The 20028-nt window shown below is 38.4% G+C and overlaps 1 protein-coding gene across 4 annotated transcripts in view; it reads right to left on the bottom strand.

Annotated features, from left to right (window-relative positions):
* The window catches only part of GTF2H1 (general transcription factor IIH subunit 1), a 39462-nt gene that overhangs the window by 2118 nt on the left and 17316 nt on the right, over nt 1-20028 (bottom strand). For all 4 annotated transcript variants that reach the window (XM_047690401.1, XM_047690403.1, XM_047690402.1 and 1 more), the window contains 7 exons: nt 14789-14916; nt 14594-14681; nt 10809-10897; nt 10327-10444; nt 5437-5527; nt 4869-4984; nt 3532-3624 (listed from right to left, as the gene is read on the bottom strand). In XM_047690401.1, coding sequence (XP_047546357.1) covers nt 3532-3624; nt 4869-4984; nt 5437-5527; nt 10327-10444; nt 10809-10897; nt 14594-14681; nt 14789-14916 — 723 coding nt within the window. The remainder of the gene's footprint in view (nt 1-3531; nt 3625-4868; nt 4985-5436; nt 5528-10326; nt 10445-10808; nt 10898-14593; nt 14682-14788; nt 14917-20028) is intronic.

The following is a 20028-nucleotide window of genomic DNA, read 5'->3' as shown; positions in this document are numbered from 1 at the left end:
ATGAAGCCAATTAATAATCCTATAATGGCCTCCAAGTGTTCAAGTGAAAGGAAGAGTCACACATCGCCCACTTTAAATCAAAAGGTAGAAATGATTTAGGTTAGTGAGGAAGGTGTTGTTGAAAGCTGAGAAAGCCTCACTGTGCCTGTTAGCCAAGTTGTGAATGCAAAGGAAAAGTTCTTGAAAAAAAATTAAGTGTTATTCCAGTGAACATATGAATGGATGGTAAGAAAGCAAAACAGCTTTATTGCTGATATGAAGTTTTAGTGGTCTGGTAATGAAGAGGAAGGCCCTAATTCTCTTCAGTTCTATGAAGGCTGAGAGAAGTGAAGAAGCTGCAGAAGAAAAGTCCGAAGCCAGCAGAAGCTGTCATGAATTTAAGGAAAAAAGCAGTCTCTGTAATAGGAAAGTGCAAGGTGAAGCAGCAAGTGCTGATGCAGAAGCTGCAGAGTTCTCCAGAAGACTGAGCTAAGTTACCTAATGAAGGTAGCTACACTAACCAATAGATTTTGAATAGAGACAAAACAGCCTTCTACTGGAAGATGCCATCTAGGACTTTCAAAGCTACAGAGAAGTCAATGCCAGGCTTCAAAAGTTCCAAGGACAAGCTGATCCCCTTATTAGGAACTAATGCAGTTGGTGACTTTGTTTTACCCAATGCTCACTTACCATTTGATTACCCTAAGGCTGTTAAGAATTATAATAAATCTCTTCTGCCTGTGCTCTATACACAGAACAAAGCCTGGATGATAGCACATCTATTTATAACACGGTTTAGTGAATATTAAGCCCACTGTCGAGACCTACTCAGAAAAAGATTCCTTTTGAAATATTACTGCTCACTGACAATGCACCTGGTCACCCTGGAGCTCTGATGGAGATGTACAAGATGAATGTTGCTTTCATACCTGCTAACCCAACATAATTCTGTAGCCCGCGAATTTGAGTAGTAATTTTGACTTCTAAGTCTTACTATTTAAGAAATACAATTCATAAGGCTTTAGATGCCCTACATAGGGATTCCTCTGAGGGATCTACTCAAAGTAAAATGAAAACCTTTTGGAAAGGATTCACATTTCTATTGGCACCTGGGTGGCTCAGGTGGTTAAGTGACTGCCTTCAGCTCAGGTCATGATCCCAGAGCCTGGAGTTGAGGGGCTCTCTGCTCAGTGGGGAGTCTGCTTCTCTCCCTCCCTCTGCCTCTCCCCCTGCTTTTGTGTACTCTCTCTCCCTCTCTCAAATAAATAAATAAACAAACAAACAAACAAATAAATAAATAATATTAATTTAAAAAAAAAAAGAAAAAGAAAAAGAAAGGATTCACCATTCTAGATGCCATTAAGAATAGTTGTGATTCATGGTAACAGGTCAAATATCAACATTAACAGGAATTTGAAAGAAGCTGATTCCAAACCTCATGGTTAATTCTGAATGGTTCAAAACTTCAATGGAGGAAGTAACTGCAAGGTGGTGGAAACAGTATGAGAACTAGAATTAGAAGTGGAGCCTGAACATGTGACTGAATGACGGCCATCTAAGGAGTTGGTTCTCAGGGAGGAGCAAAGAAAGTGGTTTCTTGAGATGGAATCTACTCCTGGTGAAGATGCTGTGAAATGACAACAGCAGGTTTAGAATATTACATAAACTTAACTGATAAAGCAGCAGCAGGATTTGCGAGGACTGACTCTGAAGAAGCTCTAATATGGGTGAAATGCTCACACACAGCACCACATGCTACAGAGAAACTGTTTATGAAAGGAATAGCCCATTGAAGCAGCATATTTCACTGCTGTCTTATTTTAAGAAATGGCCACAGCCACCCCAACCTTCAGCAGCCACCAACACAGAGGTAAGACCCTCCACCAGCAAAATGATTATGACTCTCTGAAAGTTCAGGTGGATAGAAGTTTTAGCCATTTTTAATTAAGGGATGTACTGCAGTGCCTCAGTTGGTTGTGCATCTGCTTTTGGCTCAGGTTGTGATCTCGAGGTCCTGGGATCAAGCCCCACATGGGGCTCCCTGCTTCTCTCTCTCCTCCCTGCTTGTGCTCTCTCAAGTAAGTAAGTAAAATTTTAAGAAAAAAAAGAAGGGATATACAATGTTTTTTAAGATGTAATGTTACTGCACACTTAATAGACTACAGGAAAGTGTAAACCTAACTTTTACATGCACTGGGAAACAGAAAAAATCATTTACATCACTTCACTGCAGTGGTCTGGAACCAAATCTGCAACGTCTTTGAGGTATTGCACGTACATGGCCTGAGTCCTTTTTACCACAGTGTTCCAGGCAGTTACAATCAAGAAGGGCACGTGAACTGAAACTTATGTGTTGTCCTTGCTCTCTTGTAGGAAGGTACTTCAAGCTGCTTTCCTGATTGTAAGTAGTACTATCATTTTGAGAAAAACCACTTAGAACATTTAGGGAATAAACACCAAAAACCTTACTGATGAAGAATTTTCAGCTTTCAACTGTAAAACACCTTTTGATTTAACCTACTTATTGAAATACTAAATCCTAAATTTGTATATACTCTTCCCCTTCATCTCAGAGAAGACCGCCCCGCATAACAGATACAAAAAATTGTCTCCTGCAGGTTGCTCTAGCCTTGCATTAAAAACAACGTTAAAATTCCTGGGCACAAAATGACACTTTTCACTTGCTCCCTCACCCACAGCCCCACCCTACTGTAAGCAATCAGGGAAGCAGAAGGCAGACCATAAGGCAGCCACTCTGAGGTCTCCTGTTACAGAGTAGCAATTCTGTCCTTCTTTGCAGGGTTAGATTTGTGCTTGCTCCTCAGGTTTTCAAAATAATAAATTTTCAAAATAATAAATAAAAAATTTTTAGGGACATACACATAGGTTCTAAATCTACAGAACAAAGTGTAGAGACGATTGGGGCTTTTGGCGGGCTCAGCTGGTAGAAGATGCAACTCTGGGTGTAGGGTTGAGTTCAAGCCCCACCATAGAGACAGAGTGTTTTAAGTAAACCAACCAACCAATCAACCAACCTCATGGAGTTATTACAAATGCTGGGGTTAGTGGTGGCCTTGGAAGACTGTGAAGAGGGAGGGGTAGGCAACTGGATAGGGAATATCTATGGGTATTGGTATTGTTACATTTCTTATGATGGTTTGTGGGTAAATACTTGTTTTATTGTTTTAAAAAGTGTTAGGTATTTTATACACTCTTCTGAATGTATGATACATTTTGTATTTAAAAACTAGTACTCAGAGGGGCACCTCTCTGGCTCAGTTGGAAAAGCATGCCACTCTTGATCTCAGGTCGTGAATGAGAACTCCACACTGGGTACAAAAATTACAAAAAAAAAAAAAAAAAAAAAAAAAAAAAAAAAAAAAAAAAAAAAAGGCAAAAAACCCCCCAACAAAAAAACATACTCTGAGCAACAGGGAAAAAAAAAAAAAGAAACCCCAAATGTATCTACTCATTCACATGAATACAAAGTTAATTTTACCATTTTGCAACACAGAGAAAGAAAACCAGGCTAAAATCATATTGTTGGCTTACATTTGTGCTTAAATACTGTCTCCGAATTTTTTCTTGGAATGGGCAGAGCTTCGTAACTTGAAATCGTTCCAAATTACTTTTCATTTTTACTACCTACAAAAGATGACAAAAATAATTATGCAGAAATCTCAAAGAACCTATAGGGAACAAGAGAAAAACACACATAGGAAGGTTATTATTATTATTATTTTTTCCACTAGATTAACTGGCTTCAGGCAAAGAAACAGTATATACCACCACTCAGTGGTTCATAAACACTGTGGTTCATAATTCACAACCCTCTCAATATTTTTTATGTATGTGTATAAACACATTTATTATACTGTTTTAAAATTTTACTTAACACGAACATCTTTCAGTCATTAAATACTCACTTAAGTCATCATTTAAAATGGATGCATTGTATTTCAAAGTATGCATAGCAAATGCTTCTTAATTATACCCCTTCTGGTAGCTAATTAGGCTACTTCCACATTTGCTTTCAGAGACAGTGGTAGAGGAACATCTCTATTACTAAATATTCTTAATTATTTCCTTAGCTTAAATTCCTAAACACTGAATTTCTGGGTCAAAGCATTTTTTAAAAAGGTAGTATGAGTAATGGAAGAAAGGACTCTTAGCAACCTGGCCATCACTGATAATTTTAAATTTCTTGTTATTTTAAAAACCACAGATTAAAAAAAGCTCTTTCACTGTAGCTTTAAAGATAATTTATTTGACTACTAATGAGTATGAAAATTTCTTTCTTCATCTCATTCTTTAGTGAGATGCCTGTTGAAAGTCCCTTGCCTATTATTTTTAATGGTGTATTTAACCTTTTCTCTTAAGAGTTGTTTAAAAGAGTAATCTATATAGTTAAACTATTACTATTAATACTATAAATATTTTCCCATTTGTCAACTGTCCTTTAATTGGTTAAAAGGGTATTAGTGTTAAATAGCTAGTGCTATATTTGTTGTCAATCTCAGTCTGAATTTCATTATTTCTACAAAATATACCAAATAAGTAATTTTATTGATGTGACTTGTTTTGGGTCTCCGTTCTTTATTTGCTCCCAGTGGCTTACAGCTTGACACAAGTTTTAAGATGTACAATCATTAAGTTATAAGCTCGTCTGAATCTCAAGTTTCTTCATCTATAAAATGGGTTTGAATACCTACTCCATTTAGGGTTTGAATACCTACTCCATTTAAGCTGTAGGCTTAAATTAACGTATGCAAGTAGCTATCTGAGTGTCTAGCACATGGTAAACACTCAATACAATTTTTTAATTTCAAAATAACACGTCGCTAAGTGATACTACCACACAGCTGGCTGTGTTTGGAATCAATTCTGACCTTTTCTTCTAGGAATGGTGTATTAACAGGGAAGCAGGACCAGAAGTGCCGTAGAAGTTCCCCAACAGCCACATAAAGGTGTTTCAATTCAGACTGAATATCATTTGGCACCATCTCTGCAGAAAAAAGAATAGGATAAAAGTTATTTCCACATATGGACACTCTCTGAAAGAAGGACCACTCACAGAATAAATCTGCACATGTGCACTTAGTCTATGCCAAGCCAGGATGTGCTAAGCTTGAGGTAAGGTAATGATTTTGTTGCTATGTTAGAATTCAAATTCCCTGAGATTTTGGAGCAATTTTCAGGTTTCCCTTTATTCTAAGAGGTTAGAAAGCAAAAAAGAAAGCTTTTCATATGATATAGGGAGACTAACAATGTACCACTGTTTGTAATATTAAGATAATTATGAAACCAAAGCTCTTTTCTAAATAGATCTCAGGATCTATATGCATAAAAACAGAAGTGTCAGAAATGCCCCAAAGAAAATCCAATCTAATTACTTTAGCATTCCTCCCAACTCGCTCTTTAGTGCTTTAATCAGTGAGAAAGTGGCTCCACACGTACGGTTTATGGCTTGCTGGGTCCCTCCCTGCATAAGTGCTCCTCCGGGTGACAGCGTTGTGATCGTACTACTGGCAGCGCTACTTGAGAGAACCTGAAAGAAACGGACACACAAAGTGGGTTTCCTCTTCCTGCCATCTTCCTTACTTCATTATTTCAGTTTTACAGCATACATCTTTATTCCTGTATCACAATACATAATTTATAGCAGCCAGAGTGAAGGACTTCGCTTGAGGCCAGAAACACAGTGCGCACAGAAAGAGAGTATCTACCAGTCTTCCAGCAATACTGGGCAAGACTCTAGACCTCAAAACTCACCCTTTTGCTGAGTAAAAGCCCTTTCTTTTTTTTTTTTTTTCCAAGCACAAGAATTTAAATTTTATTTTTTTATAAACATATATTTTTATCCCCAGGGGTACAGGTCTGCGAATCGCCAGGTCTACACCCTTCACAGCACTCACCATAGCACATACCCTCCACAATATCCATAACCCCACCCCCCCCTCCCAACCCCCCTCATCAACCCTTAGTTTGTTTTGTGAGATTAAGAGTCACTTATGGTTTGTCTCCCTCCCAATCCCATCTTGTTTCATTTATTCTTCTCCCACCCCCTCAACCCCCCATGTTGCATCTCCTCTCCCTCATATCAGGGAGATCATATGATAGTTGTCTTTCTCCGATTGACTTATTTCGCTAAGCATGATACCCTCTAGTTCCATCCACGTCGTCGCAAATGGCAAGATTTCATTTCTTTTGATGGCTGCATAGTATTCCATTGTGTATATATACCACATCTTCTTTATCCATTCGTCTGTTGATGGACATCTAGGTTCTTTCCATAGTTTGGCTATTGTAGACATTGCTGCTATAAACATTCGGGTGCACGTGCCCCTTCGGATCACTACGTTTGTATCTTTAGGGTAAATACCCAGTAGTGCAATTGCTGGGTCATAGGGTAGTTCTATTTTCAACATTTTGAGGAACCTCCATGCTGTTTTCCAGAGGGGTTGCACCAGTAAAAACCCTTTCTTAAGCACCAACTCAACTTGCGAAGTAAAACAACACATTAACATATACTTGCCTGCAGCTGGGGAAACAAAAACCTCAACAGAGCAGAAATAGACCGTCTGTTACTTTCCAAGGAAGTGAATACAACTAGCCAAAGGGGAAAAGCATACTCCCCACTCTATCAGTATCAACAGTTAGGGAAGTAATTGGCCTATCTATTCAGTGACTGCCTAACAAGTGCCAGGCACTGTGGTTACAGAGGAACAAATCATTCGGTGAATAGCTCAAGTGCAGGGTTAGTATGTCTAACGCTTTTCTTTCTTTCTTTCTTTCTTTCTTTCTTTCTTTCTTTCTTTCTTTCTCTTTCTTTCTTTCTTTCTTTCTTTCTTTCTTTCTTTCTTTCTTTCTTTCTTTCCTTCTTTCTTTCTTTTCTTTCTTTCTTTCTTTCTTTCCTTCCTTCCTTTCTTTCTTTCTTTCTTTCTTTCCTTTCTTTCTTTCTTTCTTTCTTTCTTTCTTTCTTTTTTTCTTTCTTTCTTTCTTTTTTGAGAGACAGCAAGAGAAGGAACACAAGCAGGGGGAGTGGGAGAGGGAGAAGCAGGCTCTCTGCGGAGCAGGGAGCCTGATGTAGAGGCTCGATCCTAGGACCCTGGGACCACAACACGAGCCAGATGCAGATGCTTAATGACTGAGCCATCCAGGCGCCCCTGTCTAAGGCTTTTCAATGATGTTTTTGTAAGCAGAAATCCATGTGTATATGGACTAGATGAAAACAAAATTTCAACTTGGAGTAAGCATACAGAACATGACAACCATGAGTCAAGGGAACATGGGCGTTCATGCCATTCCTACTTCCTTTTGTCAGAAATGTTATGACGTCTCAGAAACAGAAGCTTCAGTGATTGATGACTAGCCCTGGGCTGCACTCAGGTATACACACCCAAGGACGGAGAACTTCTTGGGCCTTTCTGTCTCAATCCATGCATCTCAGATACAGTATTATTTCTGGGATGCAGAATAGGTGTGGGGAAGAATTTAAATATCTAAGATGGACCACAGCTTAAAAAAGTTAGGATGGTCTACTTGGGCCCAAGGGCCAGATGTTGGACAATTATATTCCAGAAAGAAAAAGTAGTCAAGTAATGTCAAATTTATTATGTGTGCATATATATACATATATATATTTCTCAGCTCTGCCCATGGAAGGGACAGTAACACCAGCAGCAAATGATACCCCAACAGCAATGAGTACACTGTACCCAGGTCGTGGTTTCTTTTCTTTTTTTCTTTTAAAGGATTTATTTATTTATTTTACAGAGAGAGAGAATCTCAAGCAGACTCCATGCTGAGTATAGAGCCTGATGCGGGGTTCAATCTCACGACCCTGATACCATGGCCTCAGCTGAAATCAAGAGTGGGATGCTTGACCAACTGAGTCACCCAGGCGCCCCCAAATCTTGGTATCTAAATCTACCCAGGACTAAAGAAGATTTTGTGGCTGGAGTGGGGAAAGCTTAAGACAAACCTAGAACATCTATCTCATTGTTCCATAAAGTAAGGTACTCAAAAAGGAGGTGCTCAAAAATTGAAGAAAACACTGTCAGAATGTTGATGTTTACAAGAAGCATGGGTACATTTCTGGGGGTGAAAAAACTGCTTTTTTACTTGATTGTGTAAGTGGTTACAAAACTGTTTATGTTTATTAAAATTTCCAGGAGACTGAAAAAAGGTAATTTTACTGTATGTAAATCATACCTTGGTTTAACAAAAAACCAAAAAACAGCAACAGTTCATAACCCAAAGAATAACCTAAGAAACCATGACTCCTCTGTGATATAAATAAATATGCAAGAAGGAAAGGGAAGCTCTTTGTCTTAGCAAAGTGTCACCACATGTAGAAGGGATAATGGAATTAGAAAATCACCATTTGGGGCACCTGGGCAGCTTAGTCAGTTGGGCGTCCAACTCTTGACTTCAACTCAGATCATGCTTTCTGGGTCGTGAGACTGAGCCCTGCGTCAGACTCTACGCTCAGTGTGGAGCCTGTTTAAGATGCTCTCCCTCTGTCCCTCCCACTGCTTGTGCACTCGCTCACTCTTACCCCATTTAATCACCACTACAGTAGTAACTGTTTCTGGTAAGAATCACCAATGGATTCTACAAAATTCACGGCTAAAAACTAATACAGTTTTTATATAGTCTCAAAGTATCTCTCAAAATAACTCATTACAAAGCGAAAAACAGTAACGTTTTGGTTGAGAAACCAGGTAGATACTACCTTACCCGAGTGATTGGAAGTTAGGAAAAATAAATACACGCCTCCTGATATGATACACTAAGGATGACACCTCACTTCTGTGATATTCCTGCCAAAAACGTATAATGTGAATCCAATCATGAGGAAACACTAAAGAAACTCAAATTGAGGGAATTTTACAAAAAACTGGCTTTTACTAAAATATCAAGATCATGAAAAAACAAAGATTGAAAAATGGTTCCATCTGAAAGGGCACTAAAAAGACATGAGAACTAAATGCAACTTATGAACCTGACTTGGATGCTGGACCAAAAAGTTTTCTTTGCTGTAACGGAAATTGGTGGTACAACTGGTAAAATTTTCCTAAGACCTAAAAGGTTGGATAATAATGATAACAATGCTTTATCAATGTTAAGTCATCATTTCTCTAACTGCATTATTTATGAGAGTATCTTTAGTAAATACAAACTGAAATATTTCAGAGTTTCTACTCTCAAAATGGGCCAGAAAACTTTTTTTCCCCCCAACTTTCTATAAATCTGAAATCACTTCAAAATAAAAAGTAAAAAAATAACTTTCAATATGTGACAAGCACTACAAGACATGTATGAACTCTGCCTCAGGGTTTATGAAAACAGACACCCTCCCTGCCCCAGCCCCAAACTTGTTACTGAGCATGTTGAGACTGCTTTACAGAGACAATGAAATCTGACCTGAGTTTTGGGTAATTATTAGGTCGCAGAGGCAGAAACAGGTTAAAGGTATTCTAAGAAGAGAGAAAGCCTGAGCTTTCTCTCTTTTCTAGATAGTTTAGTGTATTAGGCTGGAGAGAAGACTCTTGGTTGTATGTGGAAGGGAATGGTAGAGATACAGCTGGAATTGAAACTGGAGACGTGGATTAGGGCCAGACTGTAAAAGCTCTGTGTGCTAGACAAAGGCATTCAGACAATTGCTATGCCAATGAAAGGAGGCAGTGAAAGTTTTAAGCTGCAGAGTGGTAAGATTAAATAAAATTGATCATGTCTGCCTAAACCAAGGAGTCAAGAAATACTGAAGAATGGACAGGACTTCCAGATCAACTTAAGTATGAATAAGAGGGATGCCTGGGTAGCTCAGTGGGTTAAGCATCTGCCTTTGGCTCAGGTCATAATCCCAGTGTCCTGGGATTATGCCATATCAGGCTCCCTGCTCAGGGGGAGTCTGCTTCTCCCTCTGCTTGCTGCTCCCTTGCTTGTGCGTGATCTCTCTTGGACAAATAAATAAAATCCTTAAAAAAAAGAAAAGTACGAATAAGAGCTATAGATAATAGGCTCAATTTTATGTATTCTAGTTTGAGGTCATGTAGAGTATCTAGACAGTGATGTCCAGTTTTTTGGAAATCTGGGAAATTTCCCCAATAACACTGTGTACGTGGGAGGAAAATAATTAGCAATCACAAAACTCATCTATTTTTCATTATCATCTTAACTTTAGATACTTCTGGAATGTGCCAAAAATTTTTTTTCAATTTATTTGTAGAAATATGTCTTTAAACCCAATTAAAACAGTTTATATAGTTCAATTTGGCTATGCTCATAAACTAAGGAAAGAACTATGGGAATTCTGGTTTTCAAACAGTACAAGTCACCTACCTGAGTTAATTTGGGTGTATAAGCTTCCATTTCTTGCCTAATACTTTGAAAAGAATTAATAATGTCCTGACTTGTTGCATACTGTAGTGACTGGATTGGAGTTGGACCATGATAATACCTAAAGATTAGCAAAGAAGAAACAAATTACTAATCACACAGAATAAACAGCTGTCCTTCAAATATTTTAGCAGTCTCCATGTCCCCAAAGCAAAAAATAATATATTTAAACAGATTTGAGTAAAATAACTTAATTCCCATAAGGGCAGTAAGAAAACTGCACAGAGAACTACATTTTTATCTTGGCTTTGATCATTTAAGCATCCTTTTCTGAAATGCACAAATTAAGTTTTCAAGGAAAAAAGATAGTTTATTCTTATGGTAACAAAGAGACTTAAAACTTGAGTGCTATACTTGTGGAATATACTCTGCAGTGATTTGTGTTACATAACTGTTGTGCCCAAGTTAATATTGACCAAACTTACCTATCTGACTTCTTGAGGTTTAGTGCAATCGTTTTTATGGAATTATTTTTCCCCAAGTCTTCATATTCAATAGACTCTTGTAACTTTGCCTGCAATTATCAACATAGCACTTTTTATGGTACTTTTCCTTATAAAAGTAATGAACATGATTGAAAAAGTACAACTATACACAGGGTAAAACATGAAGTTTTACCACCATGAACTTCAATTCCTAGAGATGACTATGCTAACAACTGGCACAACTCGTTTTCTCACCAACCGCTTACAGTACCTGCTTTCCTACAACCTGGCAGGTGAAAATGGTGTATTTTCCTATTCTTCCACCAAATAAGCAGAACTAATTTATTACGTGTTGTAAATACTTTTTCTTCTCATTTGGTGTTGTTTGGTTTTAATTATTCCCTTACTGCTTATTCTTCTGTGGATTAATTTTTTGCTTAAATCTTTGATCCATTTAGTATTTATTTTGGAATAAGGAATCTGAAATTCTTTTTACTCATCAGTTCTCCCAACACCATTTGTAAAATAGTGTGTCGTTTCCTGTGGATCCTGAAATACCATGTTTACTATATGTTATTTAATTTCTCCACGAATTTGGGTTTATTTCTATGCTCTTTATTTTGGTTTTACTAATCTGTTTTCTCCTGTGCTAGTAAAAGACTGCTAAATTTCTATAGCCCATGTTAATTAAAAAAGATATAGGAAAGCAATCTACATGGTCGTTTGTGAAATTAATTCTACAATATTTCATCCCTTATATAGCTATGAAATTCACCTGATAAACCCTCATCTGTAGCTACCAAGAGTAGAATCAAAACATTTCAGTTATTAAATATCTCTCAAAAAAGGTCAACCTGAAACTTAATTTTTTTTTTTACTACTTTCTCAACTCTCCACCTTTCCACCAACTTCAAGGCATACCAAAATCTGATCTTCATTACTTTTTACAAACATCAAGCTCATTTCTATCCCTGCTGCTCCCTACCTAAGTCATGTCTCTAACCTAACCTCCCATGATAACCCAAATCCTACACTTGTGCTAAGGCCTCATTCGGTGACCTGACTCTTCTACTTAACCGGAAACTCCATTAACGTAAGGACTCTATTACTACTTCTGAATCTCCCATTCTATAAAACCCTTCTGTAGAACACACATCAGACTATTTCAAACTATTGATTTGAAAGAACATCTAGAGTTAGCATTTATTATTGAACATAGTGAAAATTCACATAAACCATGATTTTTGACAAATCTTTAATGACCAAAAATCAAATGTACTTAGTGCCACAGTATCGCAAAGAAAAGCATCATTTCCTAGATTTCATCTTAAACTCCTCTTTCATTTTAATTTCACTTTCCTTAGCCAGAAAAAAAAATATTTATTCAACTCACAAATATTTTTTAAAGGAGTGCACTTGTGATGATTACCGGGTAATGTAGTATGTAAGCACTGAACCATTAAGTTGTAGGGATGCCCAGGTGGCTCAGTCAGTTAAGTGGCTGCCTCTGGCTCAGGTCATGATCTCAGGGTCCTGGGAGTGAGTCCCATGTTGGGCTCCCTGCTCAGCAGGGAGTCTGCTTCTCCCTCTCCTCTCCCCGACCCCTGCTCATGCTCGCTCTCAAATACATAAAACCTTTAAAAAGAATAAACTGTATACCTGAAAACAAATACTACACTATATGCTAACTAACTGGAATTTAAATAAAAACTTAAAAAGAAAAAAATCTTATTGGCTTTGTTAAATATTTATTCATTTGAGAGTGAGAAAGTGAGAGCATGAGAAAAGGGGAAGGTTCAAAGGGACAGAGAGAAGCAGACACGCCACTGAGTGGGGAGCCCAATGTGGGGCCCAATCCTAGGACCTCAGGATCACACCTGAGCTGAAGGAAGATGCTTAACTGCCTGAGCCATCCAGGTGCCTGTGGCTTAGTTTTAAAAGTGTATATGCGAGGGACGCCTGGGTGGCTCAGTGGGTTAAAGCCTCTGCCTTAGGCTTGGGTCATGATCCCAGGATGCTGGAATTGAGCCCCACATCCAGATTTCTGCTCAGCAGGGAGCCTGCTTCCTCCTCTCTCTCTGCCTGTCTCTCTGCCTACTCATGATCTCTATCTGTCAAATAAATAAATAAAATCTTAAAAAAAAAAAAAGTGTATATGCGGGGTGCCTGGGTGGCTCAGTTGTTGGGTGTCTGCCTTCAGCTCAGGTCATGATCCCAGGATCCTGGGATTGAGCTCCACCTCAGGCTCCCTGCTTGGCGGGAAGCCTGCTTCTCCCTCTCTCACTCCTGCTTGTGTTCCCTCTCTATGTCTCTCTCTGTCAAATAAATACATAAATTCTGGTTTAAAAATAAATAAAAGTGTATATGCCTGTAGAAACATTAAGTTACTGAAGCATGAACCAAAGACTCATCTGTAATTCCTTTACAGAAAGATAACCATTTAACGTATTCTTTTGAAGGTGTTTTTAAAAAGTTCATAAAGTTTTTCTTACAAGTGAAATTGTATCACATAGTCTGTTCTGTGAACTTTTCATTTAATTTATGAATTTTTATTTTCTTTGATTCCTAGTATAAATAACACAAAAACTACAAGTTTTATTTTGAAAGACTTTTGATTTCCTCTTCCCTATAGACACTAAACTCTCTGAGGATAAGAACTCTTACTCATTTTTGTTTCCCACCCCTTAATACTTGTAGCAACTCAAACATGGTTTCTTGAATTTATTTTTTTTTCTTAGATTTTTATTTGACAGAAAGAGAGAGCACAAGTTGGCAGAGAAGTAGGCAGAAGGAGAAGCAGGGAGAAGGAGAAGCAGGCCCCCCACCGAGAGGAGAGCCCGATGTAGGGCTCAATCCCGGGACCCTGGGAGATCAGGACCAGAGCCTAAGGCAGATGTGCAACCAACTGAGCCACCCAGGTGCCCCTAATTTCTTGGAATTTAATTTTTTATGAATTAAACTTATGTGAACTCTTTTTTAAATTCAGAATGTCATTAATCCTTTTTAAGTTATTCATGACCGCATCAGTCTCTACTATATGGACATACCAATGATATTAGTACTGGAATGTTTGCGATTATAGTAATTGAAATAAGTATTTGTATCTAAATATATGCACATCTTTTCCTCTTTAAATAACTCTCCAAAATGAAATGCTGTCCCAAAAATGGAATAAGGGCAAGACAAAAATTTTAATACATATTGCCTGATTGCCCTATAAGAAACCTTTATTGTACTTATTTTTATAATTGGGGAGGAATTTGAAAACACAGAGAGGTAGAGTAGCTTGGCAAAATTGCAAGGAAGGAAATATGGAAGTAGATAATTCTGTCCATATTCCCACACAGCCCCAAATGATTTCTTCAACATTTAGTAAGAACACATTTCTAACTCTGAAATGCTAGGTTTGATATGAGGCCCCAATCCTATCTTTTAAAATCATATACACAAACCTTTAGGTTTTCTTTCTGTTATATTGCCTTTGTTGAATACTCTTGCCCAGAACACAAACTGTATGTCAATATGTGTGTACGTGTCCATGTGAAGGAAAAAAAGAGTACAAAACCAGTAAGAACAGTTAACAGACAGGAGTGCATGGAAAGCTGGTTGGCAAGTTAAAACCAAGGAAGTACTCTTTAAAATGTTCTACAATTTATGCCAAATGCTTAATGTCTTGGTCAGAAGAACGGAGTCATTGAGGTAATCGAGGATTAACATAAAATTCTAGCAGTTATACAGGCTGTCAGAAGAAACCTGAGCTCTAAACCTGAACTTTTTACCCGTACCCTTTTGACTGCTGGCTGGAAGCAATCTGCATCTCCAGAATTTCCATCGATGCTGCTGGGCTCACCATTTTGTTCATTTTGTGCTTCTCTTAAAACAAAGGAGGAAATGTTAAAAATCACAAGCAGAACAATGAGAAAATTCCATCTGGCTACCTTGAAAAGCCCAGTTATTGCACTTTTGCATGTATACTTAACTGTTTCCTGAGACCTGCTGCCAGGACCATGGCACTGTGATGGTTAAACCTCTTGATGATGGCAGCATTACTATTCTCCTTTATGGACTTAGAATTAGAAGTAGATGGCATGGAAGAAATGCCATAGCCCTAAAAGAAACAATTTGGAAGATTAAAAATCAAAATAAAGTTCTGGTTTTCTTCTCCATTATGAGAGACACACTTAGCTGAAAATATTTTCTGAAGGATGGGACTGTATTAATTCTGAGCATTACTAAATTTTTACAGATAAATATTTTTAAAAGTTATGTATACAAAAAATACAACATTCTCCTTCTGGCATCAAAAAAACAATCTTAATCTAAAACAGTGCATTTTGGGGCACCTGGGTGGCTCAGGTCATGATCCCAGGGTCTTGGAGTTGACCCCACGTCAGACTCCCTGCTCAGCAAGGAATTTGCTTCTGAACCCTCTGCCTCTGCCCCCTGCTTGTGCTTTCTTCCTTTCTCAAATACATAAAATCTTAAAAACAAAACAAAACAAATTTAAACTGCATATTTAAAAAAAAAAAAAGAGTTAAGTCATCTCTACACCCAATGTGGGGTTCAAACTTAACAACCCTGAGATTAAGAGTTGCATGTTCTACCGACTGCCCCAAACCGTAAATTTTTTTAAAAGAGTTTTGGATAAAGTTAGCAAAATATATTTTTTTTTAGAGATTTTATTTATTTGACAGACAGAGATCACAAGTAGGCAGAGAGGCAGGCAGAGAGAGAGGAAGGGAAGCAGGCTCCCTGCAGAGCAAAGAGCCCGATGCGGGGCTCGATCCCAGGACCCTGGGATCATGACCTGAGCTGAAGGCAGAGGCTTTAACCCACTGAGCCACCCAGGTGCCCCTAACGTTAGCAAAATATTAAATGAAGAAATAGAATACAGTGAAAAAAAAAAGGCATGGACCCTGGAATCATATAAATAGGGATTCAAATTCTAGCTGTATAATTTTTTAAGTATTATTTAAGCAAGGATAGTCAATTTTTCCAAGCTCTGTAAAATAACTCAAATGTATATATATATTTTTAAATAACTCAAATATTTTCAAATATGTACTGAGTTTGTGCTAGGCCTTACAGACAGCAAGTTAATATTTTGTGCCAAAGGAGCCAGAATACTAGTTAGTAGGGTCCTGGGCTGTAAACCAGTACACAGTTAAGGCTTCTATGTGCTAAAAGAGAGGAAGTAGCTAATCCCACTGGAGGAGAGCAGAGGTAGGTTCAAAAAAGCTTCAGGGAGCATCATTAACTCGATCCAGTTCTTACAAGCCAGACACGAAGATAGTAACATTTCAGGGAGAGGAAACTGCTTAAATATAGGTGTAAAAACAACATAATGCATACTGTGTCACCGGCTTTTTCTGTACTGCAGTCACATCTGGAATGAAGGGTGGGTCAGGGATTGGTGAAACATAAGGCTACAATGGCTAAATGAAAGATTATGAAAAGACTCACAGCATTCATCCATTTATCACATAATTACTGATGCCTTTTCTACGCCATGTGTAGGGGACAGGCCAGTAAATAAGAGGTACCCTCACAAAACTTATACTCTACTAAGAGAAAATCGCTTTTGAAAATGACAAGTGGCATCAAGAAAATAAAGAAGGGGGGCATTATACAGCGGCTGGACGGAGAGGACGAGCTACTTCACACAGTGGTTAGGGAAAGTCTCTCCTGAACCAGTCTGAACAGCTGTCTTAAAGATGGTAGAAGCTGGTTAGGGAGGGACGCCTGGGTGGCTCAGTTGGTTAAGCCGCTGCCTTTGGCTCAGGTCATGATCCCAGGGTCCTGGAATCAAGTCCCACATCAGGCTCCTTGCTCCGCAGGGAGCATGCTTCTCTCTCTGCCTCTGCCTGCCACTCTGCCAGCTTGTGTGCGCGCGCATGCTCTCTGACAAATAAATAATTAATTAAATAAAATTAAAAAGAAAAAAAGAAGCTGGTTAGGGAGAAGAGCAAGAAGGAGGAATAGCATGTGCAGAGACCATGAGGTAGAGAAAACTTGGAACGGACCTGAAAGAAGGTATCTAGAGCATAAATGAGTGTAAGTGGCCCATACTGAGGTAGAAGCAGGCAGAGGCCAAATCAAGAAGAGCCTTGTAGAAGTTTTAAGTTCAATGAGAATCCACCAAAGAGTTTTACGCAGAAAACTATTATGATCTGATTTATAACTTTCACTGTTAGGGGAAAGTAACTACAGGGAACAAAAGTGGAAATAGGAATCTCAATTAGGAAGCTAATGAAAACAATCAAGACAAAAATGGCAGTAGCCTAATAACAGTGAGAGGATGTAAGTGTGGAGATGGACAGATGTAGACAAACTGGAGATGTATTATACAGGACTTGCTAACGAACTGAATGTTGGAGGTGAAGGAAGAGGAGGAATCAAGGAGGTTCCCAGGTTTCCGCTTGAGCAACTTAGTCCATGGTAATTTTTTTTTTTTAAAGATTTTATTTATTTTAGAGAGAGACAAAATGTGAGCATGGGTGCATGTGCATAAGTGGCAGGGGCTGGGGTCAGGCAGAGGGAGGAGAAGCAGATTCCCATGGAGTAGGGAGTCCAACGTGGGGCTTTAGTCCAGGACCCCGAGATCATGACCTGAGCCGGAGGCAGACACTTAAACGACTGAACCACTAAAGAGTTCTGATGGTAATGTTTTTTTGTGTGTGTGACACAGAGAAGACCCAGGAACAAATAGGTTTAAGAGAGGAATAAAAGGCTCCATTTTACATCTATGCTGAGGTGTCTGTGAAGTATTTAAGTGAAGACTGCAAGTAAGCAGGTGGGATGTATAATTTTGGAATTCTGGGGTCAGAGAGACAGGGTTACCTGGATTCATCATTACATATTAGTATTTAAAGCAATGGAATGAAGACAACATATTCAGAACATGTACCCAAAGTCTTATCAAGGGAGAATTACAACACCTAGAGCATGATAGAGGAAAAAGAGGCACCAAAAGAAAAACTGAATCACCTAACATTTCTATTATGGGGATTGGTTATGTAAATGTTTACATTTCCATAAAACGGAATACCGGGCACTAAAAAACATAAATGACAGTAACACCTATTATTTGCTGAGCACTCACTGTGTACCACACTCTTCTCTTGTGGCAATTCTATCAAGTCAACACCTTCTTTGTATTGGATTTTTTCAATTGACTTATAATTGACATATTAACATTTTATAAGTTAAAAGTATTAACTTGGGGTGCCTGGGTGGCTCAGTGGGTTAAGCCTCTGCCTTCGGCTCAGGTCACGATCTCAGGGTCCTGGGATTGAGCCCCACATCAGGCTCTTTGCTCAGCAGGGAGCCTGTTTCCCCCTACCCTCTGCCTCTCTGCCTACTTGTGATATCTCTCTCTCTCTGTCAAATAAATAAATAAAATCTTAAAAAAAAAAAAAGGAAAAAAGGTATTAACTTGCTATTTATATATTGCAATAGGACTAACCTAAAGCTGACATCTGTCATGTCATGTAATTATCATTTCATGTTTTGTGGACAGACAACTAAGATGTGGCAACTCTGAAGTTTATAAAACAGCACTGTTGACTATATGCTGTACATTCTATCTCTAGAACTTATCTACCTGCTAATGGTAAGTTGGTACCCATAACAAACATCTCCTCAATTTTCCTACCCCCTGCTAAGGTCAGTGGGGAATTCCGTGGGGAATCTGCTTCTCCTCCCTCTGCCTGACCTCATTTTATAAGAAAACTGGGCTTAAAAATGTTAAAAAAAAAAAAAAAAAGGGAGCATCTAAGCCAGGTAGTTTGGTTTTATAGTTTATCTACTTAACAACTATGGTTTAGCTAGAACTAATAGTGATAATAGGCAAAGCGAAGAACAAAATCACACATAAATATGTGTAATATATAATTTTTTTAAAGTTAAAAAATTTGAGTAATCTACACCCAAAGTGGGGCTCAAACTCAAAATCCCGAGATCAAGAGTCGCCTGCTCTTTCAACTGAGCCAGGCACCCCAATATACCATCATTTTCATTTTTATTTTTAAAAAGTACTAATGGTGTGCCTGGTTGGCTCAGTCAGTTAAGCGTCTGCCTTGGGCTCAGGTCATGATCCCAGGGTGCTGGGATCAAGTCCTGCAACGGGCTCCCTCAGTGGGGAGTCTGCTTCTCCCTCTCTCTCTGCCTGCTTGTAATCTCTGTTCTCTCTTTTTCAAATAAATAAACAAAATATTAAAACAAATTTAAAAAAAAAGGCACTAAAATCTTTTCCCTGTATTAAGCTATACCTCTAAGCTTCACAAAGCTTCATTTTTTTTCAGGATGATTTAGGAGGGCCATGTTTTAATATGTTGAAATTCACCAAGGAAGTGCCTAAAGGTGGAGAATTACCAAGAAAACTCAATCTCATTAAGGAAACGACTTATTTTGGCACCAAGGATTATTTTCCGCTAGAGACTGTAGGTCAAAAGTTTAACACTGATTTCCTTACCTTGTGAGTACCATACAATAAAATAAAGGAAAAAATTTAGAAAAAGAAGACAGGAAGGTTTAAGCATGTGTATATGGCCAGCAGAAGAGGAGCCAAAAGAAAGGTAAGAAAATGAAAATCTGAGTGTTAAGAGAGTAACTGAGGAAGGCAGGCTCCTAGTTTATAAGTAGGCACAGGGATGGAACTTGCCTCAATCAAAAGGGATCCCATCTTTCCCCATGACTGGATACATTTGTAAGTCTACGGTCAAGATGCAGAGGTAGGTGGTACATACTTGGTGGTCTACCTGTTGAAACTTAATGAAACTAGTGTGCAGCCAAGGGTCACAGGTGTGCTCAGTGGGCTACAGAAAAACGGTTATCTTTCCTTGGCCTACTGATATTTATTCACATTTCTTTAGATTAACACCAGAGAATAAAGCTGGACTCATAAATATGTTAAGCCTTCACATTACCTAGAGATGTACCAATGGGGGAAAAATTCCTTTAAAAAAGTTTGAGCAATTCATACAGGGATTTCAATTTTTCAAGGCAATTTTAATAGTAAACAGTGCTACTGACAAGCACTTCTAATAAAGACTGTTTTCTCTCATAAGTTCTTTTTAATTAAAATTTGTTTTTTTTTTGTGGGATGCCTGGGTGGCTTGGTCAGTTAAGCATCTGATTTTAGTTCGGGTCGTGATCTCAGGGTCCTCAGATCGAGCCCTGCATCAGGCTCTGTGCTTTAACAGGGAGGCTGCTTGTCCTT

This window comes from Lutra lutra, chromosome 10 (assembly GCF_902655055.1).
Source record: "Lutra lutra chromosome 10, mLutLut1.2, whole genome shotgun sequence".
In the NCBI taxonomy this organism is placed as follows: domain Eukaryota; kingdom Metazoa; phylum Chordata; class Mammalia; order Carnivora; family Mustelidae; genus Lutra; species Lutra lutra.
This window is presented reverse-complemented; position numbering and strand designations above follow the sequence as displayed.